Source organism: Papio anubis, chromosome 15, assembly GCF_008728515.1.
Source record: "Papio anubis isolate 15944 chromosome 15, Panubis1.0, whole genome shotgun sequence".
Classification (NCBI taxonomy): Eukaryota; Metazoa; Chordata; class Mammalia; order Primates; family Cercopithecidae; genus Papio; species Papio anubis.
Genome location: NC_044990.1, coordinates 21,328,677 through 21,353,977, shown reverse-complemented (window position 1 = coordinate 21,353,977; position 25,301 = coordinate 21,328,677). Strand labels below are relative to the sequence as shown.

The 25,301-nt window shown below is 38.3% G+C and overlaps 1 protein-coding gene across 15 annotated transcripts in view; it reads left to right on the top strand.

Annotated features, from left to right (window-relative positions):
• EPSTI1 (epithelial stromal interaction 1) overlaps positions 1-25,301 on the top strand; it is a 308,217-nt gene that overhangs the window by 71,774 nt on the left and 211,142 nt on the right. For 9 of the 15 annotated variants that reach the window (XM_031655815.1, XM_031655810.1, XM_031655809.1 and 6 more), the window contains 3 exons: positions 300-393; positions 6,894-7,001; positions 9,798-9,881. In XM_031655815.1, the coding sequence (XP_031511675.1) occupies positions 300-393; positions 6,894-7,001; positions 9,798-9,881 (286 nt within the window). Of the gene's footprint in view, positions 1-299; positions 394-6,893; positions 7,002-8,101; positions 8,135-9,797; positions 9,882-25,301 lie in introns of all 15 variants that reach the window. The other 6 variants (XM_031655816.1, XM_031655820.1, XM_031655817.1 and 3 more) reach the window with 4 other exon arrangements.

The following is a 25,301-nucleotide window of genomic DNA, read 5'->3' as shown; positions in this document are numbered from 1 at the left end:
GTGCTCTGAGAGAGGACTTGTATTTATGTCAGTAACACAAAGTGGAAAAAATGAGGTCATAGGTTCACCTTTCATAAACGTAGTTTTATATTTTTGAAATATTGTTCTTGAAGAATGTAATCTTGCAATCGCATTCTGTTTTGATTTCTACTACACCTTGTTCTCAGCGTAACTTTCTGTTCTGCCGAGGACAATTTTAGTCATCACCCAAATAAATCTAGGTTAGTATCCAAAGGAACAATAAAGAATTATATTCATATTTTTGTGAAGGCACTAACACCTGTTTGTGTTCCTGGTAGCAAAACCACTGAGTTCTTGAGCAAACTGAACGTAGAATCGCCAGACAGAAGTGCCTGTCAAAGTGCTGTTTGTGGCCCACAATCCTCAACATGGGTAAGTGAAATGCTATGCAGGGTGCTGCCTGGCACATCTTATAGAGGTATTTAGTGACCGAAGATTAGGGATATAGAGTGACTTGTACATCACAGAATGCTGGAACTAAAGACAGATGACCTGATCCAAAACTTTGACCTCAACTGTTGCCTGAGCTCTAAAATAATGCTTGTATTATTTTATGGGCACCTGGACTAAAACAGCCTCAGAGAAGTCCTTCCTCTCACCCAATCATTCATTTACCCATCCATCCACCCATCCATCCATCCATCCATCCATCCATCCATCCTTCCATCCTTCCATTCTTTAAATTCATAGGTCTATATAAGGCCTACTGAGTGCCTACAGTTTCTGCCCAGTGAAGCTTAGTAAAGGAGAACACCATTGGTTTTAAAGCAAACTGCTGAGCACAGAGCATATCACAATAAGAGAGCACTACTGTCTTATCAGGAAGAAGCATCTAAGTCAGACCATGTGTGTTAGATGCTTCCTGGGAAATGACACCAGAGCAGAAGCTTAAACTATGAATCAGTAAAGTGATGAGTCTTTCCAGGTATCAGAATTAATAAAGATACATAGAGCAAGAGTTAAGGTACAAATGCAAGAAATAAGTATGGCTTGTGTTGCAGAAGAAGAGTTATGTAGCTGCAGTGCAGAAAAGTGAGCTAGTAGGATATAGAAGTGAGCAGAGAGGACCCTTTCCCAGTGGTGTTACCTCTGGAAATTCAGATGGGACAGTTCATTGTGTGAGTTGTCTTGAGTCCTGCAGGATGTTTAGTACCCCTAGCCCCTGGGCATGAAGGGCTAGTAGCACCACCCAGACACTGAGACATCTAGAAATGCCCCCACACAGTGCTTACCAATGAGACATGTAGAAATACCCGCATACTGCCTGCTCGTGGTGCTCCTGGTAGAAAACCACCACAGAAATTTGCATGCCACCTTGAAACACCTGAACCTCATTCTGTGAGTACTGAAGGTATTGAAAATTTTTAAACAGGGAAATCTCAGGGTTGGATTTGTGTTTTCATTCTGGATCACATTGGTAACATTGCAAAGGATGGCTCTAAAGGAATAGAGAAGCAGAGAGGCCGCCCAAGGCTTCTGTATCAATCTGGGTGAAGGATGATGAAGACTTCAGCCAGGACAGCAGGGGAGAGGATGGAGAAGAGAGTGCAGGTCAGAAAACTGCTTAGAAGGTGAAAGCAGCAGGGCTTGGTTATTGACTTGCTAACTGGGGACAAGAAAGTAAGTGTTATTAAGGATGACTCTGGGTAAGGGTAGCTGAAAGAAAAGATGAATTTACGTTTCTTAAAGTCTCAGGTTTCTCAGGGTTTGGGTAGCTAAATCAGTTGTTAACCCTTATCTTCATCTCCCCTTACCGCTTTCTCAATAGAACCATCATCTTCATCTCCCCTTACCCCTTTCTCAATAGAACCCTCATCTTCATCTCCCCTTACCCCTTTCTCAATAGAACCCTCATCTTATCTCCCCTTACCCCTTTCTCAATAGAGACCGTGTTTTTGTTTTTTTTTTTTTTTTTTTGAGACGGAGTCTCGCTCTGTCGCCCAGGCTGGAGTGCAGTGGCCGGATCTCAGCTCACTGCAAGCTCTGCCTCCCGGGTTCACGCCATTCTCCGGCCTCAGCCTCCCGAGTAGCTGGGACTACAGGCGCCCGCCACCTCGCCCGGCTAGTTTTTTGTATTTCTTAATAGAGACGGGGTTTCACCGTGTTAGCCAGGATGGTCTCGATCTCCTGACCTCGTGATCCGCCCGTCTCGGCCTCCCAAAGTGCTGGGATTACAGGCTTGAGCCACCGCGCCCGGCCTGAGACCGTGTTTTTAAATGTCAGGAAGATATTATGACACTCCTTAGGAAGAGGTCATTATACTCCTACTGAGAAACCTTTAATTGTTTCCTATTTTTTTTTTTTTCTGCTTCTAATGTGATGTTCTAAAGTCTAAATTCGTGAGTGTGGGCCCTACAAGTTATATTAAAGGAAATCCATCATCTCTTCCCTCACTGCAGGGCTCTGGGGAAAAGAGTTGAGAGCTGTAGGCAGTGGAGTTAAATCATGTGTAGATGGCAGCCCTAAACACCCGTCTGGATATCCTTGTGGCCATGAGGGAGGGAGAGGGAGAACAGGAGTTGGATAGCTTTACCAACTGGATTTTCGCCTACCAGGCTGGTCTTCCTTTCCGTTTGAGGGCTCCCTGTGTCCTGTGATGTGGAACACCTGGCAGAACTGCGTGTGCTGCTCTATTGATTTTGGCTCATTTCTTCAATTTAACAGGATCATCCTGAATTTTAATACTGTCGTCCAAAGCATTAGCAATGTTTCCCAGAGCTGCATTTTCTGTGGATTGATTAGTGCATTTGTCATAGGATCCTCAGAGCTATTAATAGAAAATATGGAGTGGGATTGGACCCAGGATGGTTCCTTATAAACTGCATGCAGTAGCTGCTCTAATTTTGACCCCAAACTGTTAATACAGTTTCAGTGTTCAATATATTTAATTGACTTTTTACCCATATTATACTCTTCTCATTCTGTCTAATCCATATGCATAGAATTCTTCTGAGAATGCTTTGCAGAACCATTTCTAATGCTTTAGGAAAATCAAATATGTACCTTGCACTTCTGTGCAGAACATTTCTTTGGAAAAAGAGGACACCTGCAGTTTACTTTAGCTATGGTCAACGTATAGAATGTGAACGCTATGTGATTCCCATCTATATGGGGTGTGATGAGTTGGAAGAATTTATATGTATATTTTTAATACTTTAATTTTACTACCTAATGTAACTTTCCTAAGATTTTTCCTCTTGTGCTTTTCTCCTTTAAAAGTGGATCTGCTGTTGGCAGATTGGGATTTAATAAATACTGGAAAATTATGTCAATGTAAAAGATTACAAGAAAAATCCTTTAGTGGTTACAAGAAAGTTCCTTTTGGCTTAGGACTTCAGACAAGAGATATTTCCAGGGTTCACTTTTACATGTGGATTAATGCAGTTCTCTGTATTGTGTGGGTAGGCAGAAGTACCAGCATCATCAGACCTCCCTCAGCAACCATCACTGCATATTTCTAGTTAAATGCGAAATGGTTTCTAGTCTCTGGTTTTATGCCCCCACTTTTTTTAATCTTTTATTTTTTAAATTTTTGTAGACAGGGTCTCACTCTGTCACCCAGACTGGAGTGCAGTAGCGTGATCTGGCTCACTGCAACCTCCACCTCCCAGGCTCAAGCCATCCTGCCACCTCAGCCTCCTGAGTAGCTGGGACCACAGGCATGCACCCCCATGCCCTGCTAACTTTTGTAGTCTTTGTAGAGACAGGGTTTTGCCACATTGCACAGGGTGATCTCAAACTCCTGGGCTGAAATGATCCACCCACCTTGGCCTCCCAAAGTGCTGGGATTACAGGTGCAAGCCACCGCACCCGGCCTTACGCCTCTACTTCCTCAACAAAGAATAACGATGTGAAAAAATCTCATACTGGTGTTTCACTTCCCCAAATCATTCAGTGGTCCCCCATATCTTCAAGGATAAAATCAAAATGTCTTAGCTTAGGCACAAAGCTCTTTCCTCTCTCTGTCCCTCCCTCTCTCCTTCAATTCTAGATTCTGTCTCTTTCTTTACAATGGCCTCTTTTTAGTCCTCTAGGGTCTGCAGGACTGGCCTCGAGTCTAAATCTTTGCTTCTGCAAAGGGGTAAGGGGAAGCAAAGCTTTTGCAAGCAAGGCAAGGGGAAGCAAAGCTTTTGAAATTAGGAGCAAAGATTTCAATGCAGACCAATCTCAGGCCCCACTGCAGGCCTCCTGAATCAGAGCTTGCATTTAACACAATCCATGGGAGATGTGTGTGCATGTTGATGTCTGAGGGGCCGAGCTCTCTAGCTCGTGCCTCTCCAGCTGTCCTCTCTCACACTACTGTGAGCACTCAGTGCGGGTTGGTTATTGTAATTTTTATCTACATGTCACATGCTCATTCATTACGAAGTCAAATAAAATACTTACTATGTGTCCCTTTGCTCCACTTGAATTCCACTTCCACCCCAACACTTGGAACACTTAGCATTTCCCATTGCTGCTGTAACAAATTACCACAAATGTGGTGACCTAATAGAACAAACATTTATTCTCTTACACTTCTGGAGATCAGTAATAAAAATGAGTTTTAAAATGCTAAAATGAGGTTATCAACAGGGATGGTTCCTTTTGGAGGCTCCAGGGGGCATCTGTCCCCTGTCCCCCCAAACCCTTGGCACATGGCTGCATTGCTCCAATTTAGCTTCCATCTCACCCAACCTTCTGCACCCTCCCTGACCTTCTTGGCTTCCTCTTATAATGACCCTTGTGATTACTATGGGCCCACCTGGACCATCCAGGCTAATCTCTTCATTTCAAGATCCTTAATTTCTGGAAAGTCCCTTTTGTCATATAAACATTCACAGATTCCAGGGATTGGGACATCTTTGGGGGGCCATTATGCAACCCACCACCTGTTTCTTTTCTTAGTTAGCTCTGAATATCTGTTAATATGTGTTGATATGTCTTGACTAATCAATTTTAGACCTTATTAACTCATTTCTTCCTCTCATTCTTATAATTATTCAGTAATTTGAGCTTTCCCTTTTATGACTATATAAACATTTTCTCACTGCCAAGCCAGTTGGTATACTGTGGTTATATCTTCCTGTAAAACTCTTTGAACATATTTTATTTTAGCGTTTTCTTAGTTTCCTTTGAACATTTGATGGTCTTCTGACAGCTTTTGTGACTGTTCTACAAAATGCCTCTTGATGCAGATTTCTAAACAATTTTCCAACTTACACCTGTCAGATAACCTGTCGATTTTTTGTTTTCCTCTCCCTCCTGGATCCCTCTTTCCTCCTGCTTTAACCTGTCCTGGGTGTTTGTAGGCCTGGTGCACAGCCGTTGTTCTGGGACTTTCCTTTAACACAATAGTTCTCAGCCTCCTCTGCACACTGGATTCACCTAGGGAGCTTTAAAAATCATAGACACCTGGGTTACACCTCCAGAGAGCCTGCTGTATTGTGGCCTGGGCTTCAGGGTTTCAAAAAGCTCCCCGGGTGATTCTAATGTGCAGCCAAGGTTGAGAATCACTGTTTTAAAGTTATCTTGGGAATTGCTTTTATTGCTTTCCTAAGTTGGGTTCTCTGATTTCTGGGCCTCATTTCTTCTATTTTCTTGCTTTATTTCTTTGTTTTGGTGGAGCATACTACTTAGTAGCTTCCCAAGAGAAGACACGTGGAAGGTAAACATGTTCAGGTCCTTCCATGTCTGAAACTATCTTTATTCAGCTCTCACACTTTGCTTGCATTTTTATTGATGACTATTCCAAACTGGACATATTTTTCCTCCAGAATTTTGAGGCATTGCTCTTCTAACTTTGGGTACTGGTTCCTGAGAAATCCAAGGCCATGTGAATTTCAGGCTTTATGTGGGGGATTTTCTCTGTTTCCCCTGAAAATACTTTAATATCATCTTTTCTTTTTCTGGCATTCTGTAATGATGTGATTTAGTGTGAAAGTCTTTTTTTTTTTTTTTTTTTTTTTGAGACGGAGTCTGGCTCTGTTGCCCAGGCTGGAGTGCAGTGGCCGGATCTCAGCTCACTGCAAGCCCCGCCTCCCGGGTTCACGCCCTTCTCCTGCCTCAGCCTCCCGAGTAGCTGGGACTACAGGCGCCCGTTACCACGCCCGGCTAGTTTTTTGTATTTTAGTAGAGACGGGGTTTCACCGTGTTAGCCAGGATGGTCTCGATCTCCTGAACTCGTGATCCGCCCGTCTCGGCCTCCCAAAGTGCTGGGATTACAGGCGTGAGCCACCGCGCCCGGCCGAAAGTCTTTTTAAAATTGATTTTCAATCTAGAAATTCATCTCTAGTTCTAGATGATTTTCTTGTGTTATCTGTTTGACTTATATCCCTTCATTTTCTCTTTTTGGAATTTCTATTATTCAAAATGTAGACCTCCCAGGTTTATCTTCTAACTTTAGAGATTTTCTCCTGTAAGTTATCTTTGACTATCTTTTTTCTATATTTTGGCATATTTTCTTGACTTTATCTTCTAAATATTTTACTGATTTGGGTTTTTTTGGGGGAAGAAGGGGAGATTTTAAAAAAAATTCTCCAAACTCCTTCTTTTTTCTTTATTACTTTATATATATATATATATAATTTCTTATCTCTCAGAAGAAACAGTACAGGAAGCAGAAGAAAACTCCAAAGAGAGGGACTCAGAGGCTCACTGGTCAGTATGCAGTACTTTATAGAGTCATTTCATTCTCTGCCTGGCATTTGTCCACTGCTGCTGTCTTTACATGTATGCCCAGTTTAGTTTCTCCAGAAAATACACTTTTCATTTCCTATTGGTGTTGGGTGAATTAGCACCAGCATTTTCAAGGCAGGAGCAGGTATATGGGGGTGAAGGACTTCTACTGAGACTGTCTAGTAACTCCTTTCTTTTACCTGCCTGTTACCCAGCTGTCTTCCTCAACAGCTGATGCCTCCATTTCTTGGGCCCTCATGTTGCTCTGTGGAGAGAACTGGCTCCCCGTGGGTGTCCTCTGGCCCCTTCCAGCAAGTCTTCAGGTTTGCTCTTTTCCTCTCTAAGTCACTTACTGTTTCTTTATCTACTTTGTCTTCGTAGATTTTCCTCTGTGAATATGGATCTCTTGGTTTTTGAAGATAGAGCTTGTGTATATTTCATTTTCTGCTCTGTTTCGGGTAATTTTGGGGAGAATGGAACAGGAATATCTTTACTCCACCATCCTGAAAGGAGAACTTAATGCTTGTCATGGGTTGAGACCCACACTTCTCAAAATTTGTGTGGAAGCCCTAACCCCTGGCACCTCAGAATGTGACCCTATTCAGAGGTAGCATCTTTACAGAGGAAATAAGTTAAAATGAGGCTCCTAGGTGGGTTCAAATTCATTATGAAAGATGTCTTTATAAAAAGGGGAAATCGGGACACAGAAGCATGCATACAAGGGAGAGGGTATGAAGACATGCACAATGAAGATGGAGTCTGCAGGCCAAAAAGAGAAGCCTGGAACAGATATTTCTCACATGACCCTCAGAAGGAACCAACCCTGAAGACACCTTGATTTTGGACTTCTAGCCTCCAGAACTATAAGATAGTAAATTTCCCTTCTTTAAGCCATCAGTATCGTAATACTTTGTTATGGAAACCCTAGCAAACTCATGCACTGCTATTTTCCATTTGCTCATTTGGTACTCTTCTCCCTGCATAGTCTGATTCCTACTCACTCTTTGAAATATAACTTAGTCTCACTTGATTTGGAAAGTGTCCTCAATCTAGTTTAATTAAATATCCTTCTTTTTGGCTTCCTCTATCATAATACCTATCATGCTGTACTGTAACCTTTGATCTTCTAGTTTGACTTTCACACTAAGCTATAAATGCTTGAGGTCTGAAATCGTGTCCTGACACAGTGCTTGCACAGAGAAGGCTTAAAGACTTAATTGAATGAGTACATTATAAGCATAGCTTTTGGGGAGGATAAATAAAAGTGTATTTTGGTTGAATGACAAAATATAGCATTGATATTGTATTAAATAGATATTTCAGTGTTAGAAAAATTGTGTGAATACAGTGACTTAGAAATTTCTGGTGTTTAGAGCTAAGAAAAATAGTGATCAATTTATTCCCTTCTATTATTTTTGAACAGAAACTTCCTGTCCTGCCTAGGGATCACAGCTGGGTAAGCAAGCATTAGGATTGCAAGTAACTGAACTTTTCATAAGTTCAGATGCCATGTGACTTCCCAGTTTCTGTGGACCTTTGTAAGGCACCTTATTTAATAATAAGGTATTTAAGAACCACTTTTTTCTGAGTCAAAAACTAAGACATGTATTCTAATAAAAGAACGGCAAAATGACAAGTTTAAAGGGAGGCTATTCAGATAGAATTTAGATATCTCATTCAAGTTGTAATTTTGCATTAACTAAATATTTTATTCTACCTTTTAATATCTTGAGTAGAAGCTGTCTTCTTTTCTTTCCTTCCTTCCTGTCCTCTCTTGCCACCCTCCTTCCCTCCCTCCCTTCCTCCCTTCCTCACTAGGTCTTATATGGAATATTTGTGATAAAGACTAGCCTTCTCTAATATAAAAAGAAGGGGTTATCAGAAATAAAAAGAAGGGATTGTCAGAGAATCACTTTTCCCTTTCTATGTCTTAGCACAGTCCCCTTGAGTTTAGGATGCAAATAAGAGAAGGTCATAGGATGTATGTTTACCTGCCCAATGCAGCAGGGTTTGGGTAAACCAGGGATTTCTGAACACATGAAGCTCCAGTTTTCCAGCTGGCCGTGCCATAGATGATACCATTTTGAAAGCTTCTCTCTTTTTCTGGGAAGTGGTTCTTATTATTTGATGGTATGTGGGTTTTTATAGTGACAGAAATGGGAGAGTGAACTAAGAAGTGCTTGCGAAAAGTTATATAAAAGTTCATGTAGGTTGGAAAAAGGGGGAACCAGCCTACCTGAACTTTATGGGTTATTAGTCCTGAGAACTAGGTCTGAAATATGTAACCTGCTGCCAGGATGCTGCTGGTAGTTTTTTTATGAGATCCATGTAATTTCCTAAGCATTAGCTCTTTGCCTTACAGAAGCTGGGGCTGCAGATCAATTGAAGGAGAGAAAGCATATGACAAATAAACAGAACACTTGAAATGCCATACATTTCAGAACACACGGTCACTGTGCCCGGGTGTGGAACTCTGGTGTGGTGGGTCAGAGACACTGAAGGGCATTCTCCCTCATGTGCTGGCTTGCCAAAGGCTTTGGTGTCATGTGTTCCTGAACAGGCTTTGTTTTGCTTTTCAGAAATAGAAATAAGCTTCATTCAGATGAGGGATGCAAGCACTTAGAAAATATGCATCCTTGAAATTATATGGTATCAACCACTAGTTGACAAGCTGGTTAATCAGATATCATTAATGAGCAGTAGACATGCCAGTTCTTCTAAAGACAGTGCCACTGTTGCTTGTCTTTAATATTGACTGATCAACTAGTTGGAATATTCTTGAAAATGTCCTAAACTTTCCACTAGAAGGAATAAACTATGTTGATTATCTCTGAGGGGATATTTTTAAAGCTTAATTAAACATTTAGATTATCCTTTCGAATGTGCAGGATGATTGTGCTTACACTCGTTTTCTTTTTGTATATCCCAAGGGACATTTTCAGACATTTGCATAAATCACTCAGTAACCGAGTGTGTATGGAGAGCTTACTATATGCTCAGTATAGAGGTTGAGTTATTAGCACCAGGCCCATAGTAGGCAGCTTGGTGTACTGTGACAATACTTTATCCTATCAAGTTTTTTTTTTTTTTTCTCTGTCTCTCTCTCTGTACCTTTACAGGCCAGAATCTGGGCTTATAGAGATTCTCTAAGGGCAGAAGAAAACAGAAAATTGCAAAAGATGAAGGATGAACAACATCAAAAGGTACTTACAAGCCCCTACTAGTTATTGCTAACTGTTTATTTGAGGTACTAGATAATTTTGAAGAATTTCTGAACAGAAATATTTAGAAACATGAAAATCCTGAAAACAAGAATACAAGCATTGAAGATAAAAGGTGAGTTTCTGGATGTGTCTTAAGAGTATGGTGGGGGCTCCTTCTGGTCAAAACTTTCATGGTACCTAGCCTTGTGGAGTCACAGGGGATCTGCCGTAGTTGGTGCCAGTAGGTCACAAAGAAGATGATAGAGCACTGGTGAACTATCTGCAAAACAAAGCACCACCACCATCATTGCTATTTTTAAACCAAAGATACATAAAATTAGAGATGGTATCCAGAGAATGTGATAATGTATAAGAAAGTAGGCTTGCAAAGTTATGAAACTGACATAAATATTCACTAAAAATAGTTATACATTAAAACAAAGTTACACTACACGGGTATAAAAATATGTGAGGCATTCCATATGTTTTGAGCAATGGAAATCAGTGAAATGAATGCAGAGTGTTCTAAGAAAAGTGCTTAAAGAATAATCTTCATTACAATATGAAATTTCTGGTATGGTAACTGAAAATAGTCAGTGGCATACTTGGCGGTCATACCTGCTTTTAATAGGCCAGAAGCTCCTCAGCATGAAATGAGAATGCCAAGAAAGACCCATGGTTCGCTCCAAAGTGCCACTTTATTTCAGATCCTTTAAACAAGAAAGAAAAGGAGTGGGGTGGGGCTGGAACTAACTAAATAATTTATCTTTCCCAACATTCTTATTTTCCAACATTTCCTCTTGCCATACTAGTGGTTGACAAATCCTGTCACTATTTCTTATAGAACATTTCTCAAATCTATATCTTCAATTCTATAATTAACTAGAATTCTAGCTCCCATTTTGATTTCCTTGATTTGGTTTAATTGATTTTTTCTTTGTCTTTCCCAGACAAGGTAATTTATTACAACAACGGTGTGTAAAAATTCCACTGAAAAATGAACTATTTGTACTAACTGATGTTGCTAGAATTTGACCCTTTTGAGCGCTGTCTTCTTCCCAACAGTGTGGAACCCCTTTCTCATTCATAGTTTCACCCAGCATATGGTATAAATGTGTCACTCGGGTGTTTTGTGCACCACAGGTCATCATTAAATCATTGAAAGAAATCATGTCAGTTGTAAAGTTACTTATTTAGCTCCTATGTAAGTAAAGAAGAACCATGAAACACTTTTATCCTTTAGTGTTTTTTTTCTTTTAATAAATATCTTTTTGTCTTGACAAGATCCTAATCTTGAAATCTACCATTGATAGGCAATGTTATGGTAAGATTCTAGTAGTTAACAAGCAGAAGCTAAATCTGGTACATCGTCATGTTGTACTTTTAGTGATGTCTGCCAAATGACATAAAGGTGTTCATCTGTTTCTATGAGCTTTTAACTTAACATAAAATTGTGATGTACGTAGCATACTAAGGTGAATGTTGCAAAGTCAGTTGTAGATATGATTTATTTTTAAATAACTTCTAGTGGATTTTAAATAGCATTTTTAAAAGTTTGGTATATGTATTTGGAACATAAAAACTATTAAAAGTAGAACATTTGACAAAGAGCATGCTTAACAAATTAGAATACTAGATCTGGGATTTAATTTTCGGGTTGAGCAGTTATTTTAAACAGTGAAAATTAAACTTTTTATTTCTTAATCTTGTTTTTATTCTAGGCTTAGATAAATATTGATATATACATATTTTCTGGTTATTCATTGACCATATTTTTATTATATATCCTTTTACATACATTATTTCCTTTTACTTACTGTAGCTTTCAGTAAAATGAATAACTTTAATATATAAATAATTCCATCATTAGGGATTTCAGTAACACAAGGATATTTATCCATCTATTCTACCTTACTTTTGCTTCTCTCTTGTTTTGCCTGATGTGTTGTTGTTGGGAAATGTTCATTGAAGGCATTTCCTTTTTTTTGAGACCGGGTCTCACTGTCACCCAGACTGGAATGCAGTGGCATGATCTCGGCTCATGACAACCTCCGCCTCCCAGGCTCAAGTGATTCTCCTGCCTCAGCCTCCCAAGTGGCTAGGATTACAGGCACATGCCACTAACACGCAGCTAATTTTTGTATATTTAGTAGAAACGGGGTTTCACCATGTTGGCCAGGCTGGTCTCAAACTCCTGACCTCAAATGATCCACCCGCCTTGGCCTCCCAAAGTGCTGGGATTACAGACGTGAGCCACCACACCCAGCCTAAGGCATTTCTTTCTGTGTAGACCCTTTCATTCCTTATCACTTGAATTATTTACCTTAAGAAAATGGGAGGATCATGTTTACTATAAGAACATACAAAACACAATACATTTTTATCATTGCACCCATTTATGTGTTTGTTTATTCCATTCATTCAACAAATATTTATTGGATACCTACTACGGAATAATTCTTAGGTAAATAATCTAGGTTAAGTTTAGGTGATAGCACATAAGTTTTGTTCTATGTGTCTCTCTGACTTTCACATTTTTAATTACTCTGGGCTCTGGGGACAAAAAGAGCCTCCTCAAGCTTAAACTCTAAATATTTTACATGTGATTCACTTCCTTCTTCTAGAAATTTATTTGTAATTCCTCTTTTTTCTATATCTTCAATACATTCTTCTCCATTGGATACTTCCTTTTTTTGTCAGAAATATGCCACGGTAGGTGCCAGTAGGTCATGAAGAAGATGATAGGGCACACGTGAACTTCTCATCTCATCTCACTATTCTAAAATAAACCAGCTAACCCCTTCCTTGATTTTGCTATCCTCAGAGGTATTACCTTTACTACTTCTAGCAAATTTAAAAAAAGACAAAGGTAATTTTACTGTAACCACTTCTTTATTACCCACCTCATCCTTAATTCCTTATGATCTGGTTTATATTCACAAATGCTGTTACTGAAATTGCTTCCTAAATGTAAAATCTCTTCTGAACATACGGTTTAGTGGTCTTTTTGTAATTCCTATCTTCTCCCTGAACTCTGTAACACTAACACCACTTTAAAGCTTTCCTTTTCTGGCTTTTTTTTTTTTTTTTAAACTGTATTTTTCTGGTTGATCTGTCTCAGGATAATCTCACCCAGCACTCATTCATTCATTCTATCAGCAAACATGTATTGAGTTCCTGTTATATACTGAGCCTTGTGCAAGTTGCTGAAGCTATAATTAAGATCAGGATAGACAAGTTTCCAGCTCTCCCGAAATTTACATTTTAATGGAGGAGGTAGACAATTAAAAGGAGACAAACAAATACAATATTATACTTACAAATTTTATAGTGATTCATCACCTTGTAGTTATTTGTAGTAACTAATTGTGTTAGTTATCTCATTACTATAAAGAACTATCTGAGACTGGGTAATTTATAAAGAAAAGAGGTTTAATTGGCTCACAGTTCTGCAGGCTATACAGAAAACGTGGCTGGGAAGGCCTCAGGAAACTTAGAATCATGGTGGAAGCCGAAGGGGAAGGAAGCACATCTTCACATGGCCAACAGGAGAGAGAGCAAAGGTGGATGTGCTATATACTTTTAAACAAACAGATTTCCTGAGAACTTGCTATCATGAGAACACAGGGAGGCAATCTGCCTCCATGATCTAATTACCTCGCACCAGGTCCCTCCCCCAGAATTGGGAATTACAATTCAACATGAGATTTGACTGGGGACACAGAGCCAAAACATAACCCTAATGCTGCAAGGAAATAAATTATGTGTTGTGATAATTTCACAGTGATGTATCAAATGTTGTTGATTGCCTGCCTCTCTACAGTTCTGATTTTTCTTCAAGTATCCGTTCTACTTTGCATGAACTGTGTTTCAGAAAAGGCAGGTTCTACCCCAGCTCCAGGATTCATTCCCAAAGTGGTCTAACTCTTCATGAGAATTCCATTCTCTTTGACTGCGATTGGTTTCGCTGTGGACATGTGATACAGTTTTGACCAATGATACTAAGGGGAACCTACCTTTGAGGATAGATTTTATCAATATGAAGTATACTACTTTTTGCATTTAATGATTTGTCAGCTTGATTTCTTTTTTGACTATTTTGTCTGATTCTAATAATTCCTCTACCAGTTTTTTTGTTGTTGTTGTTGTTAGCATTTACATGACGTCTTTAATCACTTAATTTTAACATCTCTGTGTCATGGTTTGAAGTAGATTTTGAGTGGAAAAAAATGTCTGGTTTTCCTTTTACCTAGTTTCAGCATATCTTTTAATGGGTAGATTTGATGTGTTCTCATTTATTATGATTACTAGCACATTTGCATGTATTTGTATTCTTACTACATGATTTACTTTTTATTAGTTATGTTTTCTTTTATTTACTGACACTGAATTTTCTGTTTCATTTATTTACTGTTTTTTTTTCTTCTCTCCACTCCCCCTTCCTGTATTATAAGAAATTTCAGTGTTTCTATTTTTGTTTCTAATCTTGCATAGCCTTTGGTTGTCTCTTTTAATCTGAAAATACATGTCTCTCTTTAGTTTTCCTTTTTTCTTCCTAATTTTCTTTTATGTCTCTTTACCCATATTGTCTTTGCCCTCCATTTCTGGGACATCTATCAAATGGACTTTGGACATTTCAGATCTATTCTGTGTATACCTTCATTGTTTTCTTATACTTCTTATCCCTTTGGCCTTTTTTCTTTTAATTGATTCTGGAAGAAAGCTTTAGCTAGATCATCCTGCTCACTAAATTTTTTTCTTGACTTTTCGTTCTGCTTATTTGGCACATGTTGAGTATGTCTATTTACCAAGATTGCTGATTTGGTAAGTAGCGGTGTTCTGCTTTGTAAGTGCAGTATTCTTTCTCATCTCATTTTACTTAATGTTTGTGTGTTTGTAGCTATACACACATTAAAGTTTTCTATTTACCATATTAACTGTTCTTTTTCTTTCCATTTTAATCTTTATCTCCCATGGAATTCTTTCTCAAATGTTTGGTTATTCTTATCTCTTTATATATATTTGGATATGCTGCTGAATGAGGTATGTAGGAGCTTGTCTTCTGTGTGGAGTAGCCTCGTGTTCTCTTATAGTCAGTAGGTACTTGGGACGTTGCCCTGTTTCCCTGAGCCCAGCCATGGCTCTCCCATTCACTTCTTACCTTATGGGCCATGATGGTGCTGCCTACTATGTAGTGCAAGTGTGGGAGGGGAAAGAACCCACCACCAAACTGCTCTCAGTGCAGTTTCCTAACTGATCATCTTAATGATCGTCCCAGTATTCCCTCCTGGGGCTCCTTCAGAAGCAGGTGGACTTAGCTCCAGTTTATCCTGTACATTGGTTTTCCCTTGTAATGTAACCTGTCTCCTTTCTCTCTTTCAGAAATGTCTTAAAATATCTGATAAGCTGATTGCACTTATTGATTGTGCATGGTTATTGGCTTTATAGTCATTTAGAAAGTTATTGATTTTATAGTCAAAATATATACAAGAATCAGTAAAATACCGAAAGTCAGAAAATAAACGATTGGGTGACAGAGGAAATCATTATTGTAGAACACATACAAAATTATAGTGAAAGCCTTTTATAGGAAATTCATGTAAAGCTGTACTCAAAGAAAATTACAACATTTTAATCCATTCAATACTAAAAAAAGAAAATAAATGAATTAAGCATCTAATCCAAGAATTTAGAACAAAAACAAATGATCCTGAAGAAAGTAATTAAGATAAGAACAGAAATTAATAATAAAACTCTAAGAAACAGTTGTTATAAAACTCCAACAGCTTGTTCTTTGATAAGGTCAACAAATGAACACATCTTTGGTAAGTCTAATCAAGAAGAGATTAGTAAAAATGCAAATACACAGCATTAGAAATGAGGGACTAGAACCATAGATTTGGAGAAGATTAAAATTGTGTTACTGTAGACAATGCTGTGCTAATAAATTAAAAATTTGGATTAAGTGAATGATTTTCTGGGAAAATATATAACTCTATTCATAAAGACCAATGAAAATGCGAGTGATTTCTGAAGTTTTCTGAGAATTACTTCCCCCAGGAGGCTGAACTTGGATAATTTTAGAGGCAAGTTCCTTCAAATTTTCAAGGAACAGATTTTTCTCCCTATGCTTTACAAATTATTTCAGAGTAAGAAAAAAGACGAAACATTTTAGAATTTTATTTCACTATCCCCATGATGTCACAATCTGATAAAGGAAGCATGTGCACACTCACGCATGTGCGCACACACACACACTCTCTCTCCCCCTCTCTCTCGCTCTCACTCTCTTACAGGTAGACCAATCATATAAAGATGGAGGTTAACATCTGAAAGAAAATTCTAGTTAATGAAATTTTTCTCTCAATAGCAATTTACCAAGGCAAAGTAGAGTTTATTCCAGGAGTGCAAAGATAACTAGCTGTATATTAAAACTTTTTATATCTTATCACTGCAACAGGGTAGGTCATGTGACAAGAATATTTGGCTATCTCTTTAGTTACACAAAAAGATATTGATAAATTTTAATTTTTACTGTCAATTAAAAAACACTTCAGTGAACTAAAAATAATATTTTATTAACAAACGTGTAGTCTTCTAAACCAATAACCAACATTATATTCAGTGGTGAAATAAACTATGAACAACATAAGGATGTTTGCAACCCCTAATAAAATGGATGTTACCCAATATTATTCTGAAAATTCCAACCTCGTGCTACTCAAAGTTATTTGATAGAAAACTTACTTTTTTAACTAAAATAAAAAAAATTAAAAAACCCTGTTTTTACTGAATGGAACAAGGTTTGGATATTTTTTAACCAACTTGATAAAACTAAAAATAAAGGAGCTTTTCTAATTATTGCAAGTAGATTGTTATTTATGGATGGGAGCAATTTGCCTGTACAAACTAGGAGAATCAACTGAAAAATGATGAGAACGAATGGAGTTTAATAAAATAGTTGGGCTGGGTGTGGTGGCTCACTTCTGTAATACCAGCACTTTGGGAGGCCGAGGCAGGTGGATCACCTGAGGTCAGGAGTTTGAGACCAGCCTGGTCAACATGGTGAAACCCCATCTCTACTAAAAATTAGCCAGGCATGGTGGCAGGCACCTGTAATCCTAGCTACTTGGGAGGCTGAGGAATGAAAAGCGCTTGAACCTGGGAGCCAGAGGGTGCAGTAAGCCAAGATTGCACTATTGCACTCTACCCTGGGCAAGGAGAGTGAAGCACTGTCTCAAAAAAAAAAAAAGAAAAAAGAGAGTTGGTTACAAAATATATACAAGAATCAACAACTTTCTCAAATACAAGCAAAAATTAATTAGAAAATACATTATGGGACAAAAAGGTCTAATCAAAAAGCAACTATATAAATAATTGTTCAACAGCTAAAAAAAAATTTAAAACTTTCCTGGAATCCACAAAAGTCCATTTTTAATTGACAAAACATTATTTGTATTTATAATGTACAACATAATATTTTGAAGTATATAAACATTGTGAAATGGCTAAGTCTAGCTAATTAACAAATGCATTACCTCACAGTTACCATTTTTGTGGTGAGAGCACTTAACATTCTTTGCATTTTCAAGAATATAATAAATGATCATTATTGTCATTAACTATAACTATTGTCATTAACCTTGTCGTGCAATAGACCTCTTGAATTTATTCCCCATATCTAACTGTAATTACATATCCTTTGACCAATATCTCTCCGTACCCCACCATTTCCTCCTAACCACCCCAGCCTCTGGTAACCACGATTCTACTCTATTTCTACGAGATCAGCTTTTTAAAGTCCATGTGTAAATGAAATCATGTGGTATTTGTCTTTCTGTGCCTGGCTTATTTCATTTAACATAATGTCCTCCAGGTTCATCCATGCTGTTGCAAATGACAAGATTTCCTTCTTTTTATGGTGGAATAATATTCCATTGTGTATATATCCCACATTTTCTTTATCCGTTCATCCATTGATGGACACTTACTTAGGTTGATTCCATATCTTGGCTATTGTGAACGGTGCTGCAATAAACATGGGGGTGCAGATCTCTCTTTGACATACTCGTTTTATTTCCTTTGGATAGACACCCAGTAGTGGGATTGCTGGATCATACGGTACTTCTGTTTTTAATTTTTTTGAGGAAACCTAATACCTCTTTTCATAATGGCTGTACTAATTTACACCCCCACAAGCAGCGTGTAAGGGTTCCCTTTTCTCCATATTCTTGCCAGCACTTGTTATCTTTTGTCCTTTTTGATGATAGCCCTTGTAATGGGGGTGCGATAATAGCTCATCGTGGTTTTAGTTTGCATTTTCCTGATGATTAGTCATGTTGAGCATTTTTTCATATACCTGTTGGCCATTTGCATGTTTTCTTTCGAGAAATAGCTACTCAAGCTTTATGCCTATTTTATTTTATTTTAATTATTATTTTTGGGATGGAGTTTTGCTCTTGTCGCCCAGGCTGGAGTGCAATGGCATGATCTTGGCTCACTGCAACCTCCGCCTCTCGTTTTCAAGGGATTCTCCTGCCTCAGCCGCCTGAGTAGCTGGGATTACAGGCGCCCACCACCACACCCAGCTATTTTTTTTTTTTTTAATATAGTTTTAGTAGAGACAGGGCTTCACCATGTTGACCAGGCTGGTCTTGAACTCCTGACCTCAGGTGATCCACCCACCTTGGCCTTCCAAAGTGCAGGAATTATAGGCGTGAGCCACTGTGCCTGGCCCTTTTTGCTTATTTTAAAAATTAGGTTATTTGTTCTCTTGCTATTGAGTTGAGTACCTTATGTATTTCGGGTACTGACCCCCTATTAGATGTATAGTTTACAAATATTTTCTCCCATTCTGTAGATTGTCTCTTTAGTCTGTTGATTGTTTCCTTTGCTGTGTAGAAACTTTTTAGTTTGATGTAATCTCATTTGTCTGTTTTTGCTTTTGTTGCCTGTCCTTTTAAAGTCTTATCCAAAAAATCTTTGCCCAGACCAATGTCATGGAGCTTTTCCACTATATTTTCTTTTTCTTTTCTTTCTTTTTTTTTTTTGAAACAGTGTCTGTCACCCAGGCTGGAGTGCAGTGGCACCATCTTGGCTTACTGCAACCTCTGCCTTTGGGATTCAAACAATTCTCGTGACTCAGCCTCCCAAGTATCTGGGATTACAGGTGTGTGCCACCGTGCCTGGCTAATTTTTGGATTTTCAGTGGATACGGGGCTTTGCCATATTGGCCAGGCTGGTCTTGAACTCCTAGCCTCCGGTGATGTGCCTGCCTCGGTCTCCCAAAACGTGGGGATTACAGACATAAACCACCGTGCCCAGCCTCCCCCGTATTCTCTTCTAGTACTTTTCCAGTTTCAGGTCTTACATTTAAAGTCTTTCATCCATTTTGAGTTGATTATTTTTTAACGCGTTTTATGAAAACTGTCAGATTGAGTTGTTTTTGGTATGTGATGAGAGAAAAGGATTTAATGTCATTCCTCTGCATGCGGATATTCAGTTTTCTCACTACTGTTTATTGAGGAGACTGTCCTTTCCCCTATGTTCTTGGTACTTTTGCCAAAAATCAGTTGGCTCTACATGTGTGGATGTATTTTTGGACTCTCCATTCTGTTCCATTGGTCTGTATGTTTGTTTGTATGCCAGTACCACGCTGTTTTGGTTATTACACATAAAAGTCAATTTGAATAAAGCAGAGATGGCGAATATTCCCAAATGCTAAAACTCAGTATTTCAGTAACTATAGTTCTATCCAAATTTACTTGTAAGTTTAATGCAATTCTAGTAATACATTTCAGTGGAATTTGAGGTAATTTGAAAATACTGTTTCTAAATTTCAACTGAGAAAATACTGTTTCTAAATAATGAAATTTAAACTTTAGAAAAATATGAATAATAATTTATGGATTTGTTGGGGTAAGGAGAACTTCCACTAGTCGATATCAATATATACCACAAACACTCAAGTACTGTTACTGGTGAGAGGATAAACTGAGAGGCACTTTGGCAACATCAAATTCTGAAGAGTTTCCCAAAAGTAAAAATGTTAGATCTAAAGGTATACATGTATTCTGAGGAAATAATGAGAGATGCACACAAGATATACGTACAAGATTGTTTGTTTTTAACATAAGATTAATGGGAAATTTGAAACAGTTTGTTCAGTGATAGAGGATTTGAAGGTTTTGGAGTTTGGAATAAATATCATGCAGCAATTATGACCACATTTTAATAACATAATAGAAATATGCTCACATATATGAAAATGAAAACAAAGATCATAAAATAGAGTGCAGATAAGTTTTGAAACCTACCTCCTCCTTGCATTTTGTGCAGGAAATATTTTTAGGTGGCAGATATAGAGCAGTGATTCCATGATTATTGTAACTGGAAGTTCATTTCTCTCTATGTTAAAATGATAGAACTAGCAACAGCAAGTACAAAGTTACAATTAGATAAGAGGAATACGTTTTGATGTTCTGTTATACAGTGGAGTGACTGTGGTTGACAGTGAGATAGTGTGCCTTACAAAATAGCTAGATAAGAGGCTTTGGAATATTCTCACTACAAATAAATGATAAATGCATGAGATCATGTACACACCAAGTGCCCTGATTTGATCATTTTGCAACATATATAGTATCAAAATATCAAATTGTATCCTATAAATATGTACAAACTGTCAATTAAAAAATTAAAAATTAAAAACTAACAACAGCTAGTAAGAGGAAAGTGTACATGACTTGTGTTATTTTAAAGCTCCGCTTCACCCATTAGTATTTATTTCCCTTCATTTGGTTGGTGCTCTGTAAATTTTGGGTGGTAGCTGGTGCCTTTTCTCCTCGTTCTTGATAGCCAAGGCCATCTTTCTCCTTCAAGGCAAAGGTATTACTGTGGATGCCTGAGACCAGGACTTCGTTAAACTCTCCTCCCGCCCCTCAAAGCTCTTCTGTGTTAAACCTTCAAAGGAAGGCATTCTTGAACTTCATGACTTCATGGTCTCAACTCTCCTGCTTCCACTATCCTTTCCCTCTCGTTGTGTTGAGAGAACATGCTTTCCTGGGAGAAGTTTGTCCTGCCAGGCAATGGCATTTTCATGTTTACATAAAGCAGTCAAGCTGAACCATGTCGGAACACACTCTGCTGGGATTCAGACATGGTTTTAAAATGACCCCATGTTCATCTTCAGTTACCACACTGAAACTTTGCTTTGGAGCATGCTTTCCCTCTAACCTTGTCAGGTTTCTTAAGCATCCAGCCTTACACACCACTGTCTGTTGTATAGTTGATCCTTCTGTAGAACAGGGCACCATCAGACAATTGGAGCCTGGAGAAATGATGTTTGCAACCTCTTGCTGGAAATGGCGACCCCTCTTCTTCTTATTATTGGCTTGGGCTCCAAGCAGAGATATTGGTGCCATCCTGCAGCTCCCCAGCAGAGCAGCCCTCCTGGGTGAGCACTGCATTGGGTGGCCACAGGCAGTGGCGCTATTTTGCAGTGTTGTCCTCATTTACCATATACCACTTGGCCAATGTTTATAGGAAGTTCTATACTTTCAATCTCTAAGATGGTATTTTGTTTATCATATCACCAACATACCCTCCTTTGTGTGCAGCTCTGTATGGATGTAGGGGTTTGCATAGCACCGTGATAAGACAATGCACGAACACAAAGTGTTGAACACCCTTCTCTTGTTTGCATTCCTTCCTTGTATTCCCGTTTCATGTGGCTTAAAGTTGTGTTTAGCGGCGCATTTCTTTTTACCTTGTATCAGAGTTGTTTCTGGGTCTGTCTGCCTCATTATACTGTGATTTACTTCAGGGTGGAGCTGTGCTGGTATCTGTACCTTTAGCATGAACCCAGGTATCTGGAAAATGGTTGGCGTGTGACAATATGCATTGAGTAGGCCAGGCCTTAACAATGTCTCAGATGTTGCTGTCATTGTCCTCCTGCTTAGAGCGCTTTGATGCTTTTCTTGTCCCAAGCTTGGTCCTTGGAACAAGAACAACTTATTTTTTATTTGCTTAACTCTAGATATTGAACTTCTGTGTGGGATCTCAGTAAATGAACCAAGAATATGCTTATAAGGCATGCAGACACATCCTCAGTGGCTGTCAGTTCAGCAGAACAAATTAATTAGCTGAAATTATCCTTCTTAGTATGGAAGAAAAACCAGCCTCTCCTTAGTAAATATGCTTTGCTAGTTATAGGATAATAATCCTGAGTGCAGCGATGCCAGCACCTTCCCTTCGGCCATCTGGAGCAACGTTCTTGCATGGTGATGCCTCATCAGCTCCTGTCCTCGTTTCCTTCCTGGTCTTTATCTCTTATCCCCTTTCGTTGCCTCCATAATAGGATGATGTATATTGCTCTCTTCCCATCTTCTTTTCTTCCTCCCTAACAGTTCTTAGCTTCATATGTAGTTTTTTGCTCTTTTATATCTGTCTGTGTTAAAATTTACATATTTATTGGGATTTTTAAATAAAGGAAAGTATAAGGAAACAGAAATAGCCTCTCACACTGATAATAAATTCCTACTGATGGTATGAGGAAATCATATATACACATGGTTCAAAAGTTAATAAACAAAACCTATATAAAATAGTAAAGCATCCTTTTCTTGCCCATTCACACTTCAAGCACCGCTACCCGGTGTTAATTACAGTTAACATTTTCTTGTGTAGTTTTTCATTAAATGTTTTGGATACACACCAGCATATAAAAGTCGAAATGAATGAATGTATGTGTTTTCTATTTATGTAGAAGCATCCCAAGAAAACGGCTCTGAACCTATCTTCTCTCACTTAATGTATCTTAGAGATCTCTCCATAGGCCCCCGCTCTGCCTTACAAAACATCCATCTTATTCTTTGTAGCTGTTTCATTGTCTTCCATTGTGCTGATGGTCTCACTTATCATGCGAGTTTTTTGTTGGTGGGCATTAACATTTTTCCCTGAACTTTTACAGTTTCAATAATATAACTGTGAATATTCATATACATACATCTTTGAACACTTCTGCAAGGGACGTATACATCTTACATTTTGATGCTTATTGCTGAATTGACCTCCAAAAACCAAATTCGGTTTCACTAATTTAGATGCTATACCAGAGTGTTTTCTGTCAAACTTTTCTGATTTTCTTCAATGCAATAGAAACATTTTGTCTCAGTTTTAATTTTTCTTTGATTTTGAGTGAAGATAATGACCATTTTGAACGGACAGGCAATCTGTAGTTTATCTGTGAACTGCCTCTTCCTATCCCTTGGCCCTTCTTCTGTTTGGTGGTTTTTTCCTCATTGGTGTATGTGAAGTCCTTACCCACTTTCTGGGACATTTCCTGAGTCTCAACCTAAAATAGTCACTGAGCCACTAAATCTCACATCAGTGTGTTTTAATCCTCTGCCTGGGATTATGGTTGGATATTTTTCTCACTTGTTTATGGGTTGCCTTTCTCTAGAACATAAACTCTAAAGGAGCAAGGATCTCATCTATCTTGTTCACTACTATAGCCTATCATGTAGATGCAAGCCTGGCTCATAATAGACACTCAGATATCTAATGAATAAATGAAAATGGAATTAGCCTTTGTGTATCCTAAACATTCATTAACAGTTCATTTTTAAATTTTATGGTATTTTTTCCAAATGAAAGGTTTGAATTTTCATGCAGCCAAATTTATCAGTCTTTTTCTTTTTATAACTTCTGGAACTTCCTCACTCCAAGTTTATAAATAAATTCACCTGTGCCGCCTTTGAAAACTTCTATTCCCATTGTCTAGGCTCAAATCTTAGACTTCTATAAAATTTATTTAATCAAAGTTAAGGATCCAGTTTTGATCTTTCTTACAGTAGTTGGCTAGTCCATCATCATTCATGAAACTCTGTCTCCTGCACTGGTTTAGCACAACAACTCTATGATAAACTACATTTCCACATGTATCACGTCTCTTCTTAGACTCGAATTGTTTTAATTACTATAGTTTTATGATATGTTTTTTCTTCAACTTTTAAATTCAGGGGTTCATGTGCAGGATGTGCAGGTTTGTTACACAGGTAAACATGTGCCATGGTGGTTTGCTGCACAGATCAACCCAATACCTAGGTTTTAAGCCCAGCATCCATTAGCTCTCCCTCCCCCTACATCCTCCACTCCAACAGGCCCCAGTGTGTGTTGTCCCCATCCACGTGTTCTCATATGATGTCTTTCAATGTTGGATGAAGCTGGTTCTTTCTCATTTTTTTGTTTTCTTTTTCAGGATTTTTTTATGGCTACGATTGCATTTTTTTTTCTCAGACAAGTTTCATGATCATTTTGCCAAGTCTGAAAAAATTATCTTAAAAATTATTTTAAAGTGACATGTCATAATATGCATATATATATATATATATATATAAATACTTTTTTTGTCTTTCTGTCATACTCCAGAACTAAGGAGAGTTTACTTTGTTCAGAGTTCATTGTATTAAACTCACAATGGGCCAGATACCAGAAGTTGGTCCTTGGAGAAATAGGGTTAATGAATGTGAGAATAATCAGCCTCCTTTGGCAAGAAGGGTTTAGATTTGTGCTTGGGTTACCACATATTCTGCTAAAGCTTTTGAATGCGAATGGGTCTTATAGTTCTGGACGTGACTGTTTATACTTGAGTATGATGAACCACCATGAAGACATCCTCAATTCCAACCATTTATTTTGAATGCATCCTGCAGAAGATTATTAGATACAAGAAAATGTAAGCCCCAGTCCTTGTTTTGCTACTAATAAGCTATTTAGCTCTTGACAAGTTACTAAAACTTGTCTCTGATCCCGTTTCCTCATCTGTAAGGTGAGGATGATATTGCTCATTCATTTACCACATAATACTTTGTTTGCCTGCCTACCTTTGCAGTTGTTGTTAGGATCAAATAATACAATTCTGGTAAAACTTATATTAGAAAATATTAAGGTTTTATGGTTAAACATTGCACATCAAAAGCATTTCATTTGCTTATGTTTTATCACTCTTTCCCCATATACCACTAAAAATACAGGAATTTTTTTAAAAAGCCATAAGCCAACAAGAGTAAAAGAACAGACTAGTAGACTGCAGCAAAGATACAAGCCAAAAATTTAAATCTGGAACTAGGTGGTCAGTGGTAACTGATTTAGTGGAGCAGGATAAGCCAGAACTCATTTGCAAGAAGCAGTAAGACAGAAGTTGGTTAAGTTCAGGAATCGGAGGCACCTGGTACCTTTGAAGCCTAGACTTGAAAACAGGAGGATGAATTAGAAACTTGAATGAGGAGCTATAGGATTTCTAGATCCCTCTCCCACCACACTGAATGTTAAAAAAAGAAATGTTGTAAGAGAATGAGGCTGGGGGTGTACTATGAGAGGAAGTTGGGATGGGGTGGAGGTAGTAATAGAGACATCAAT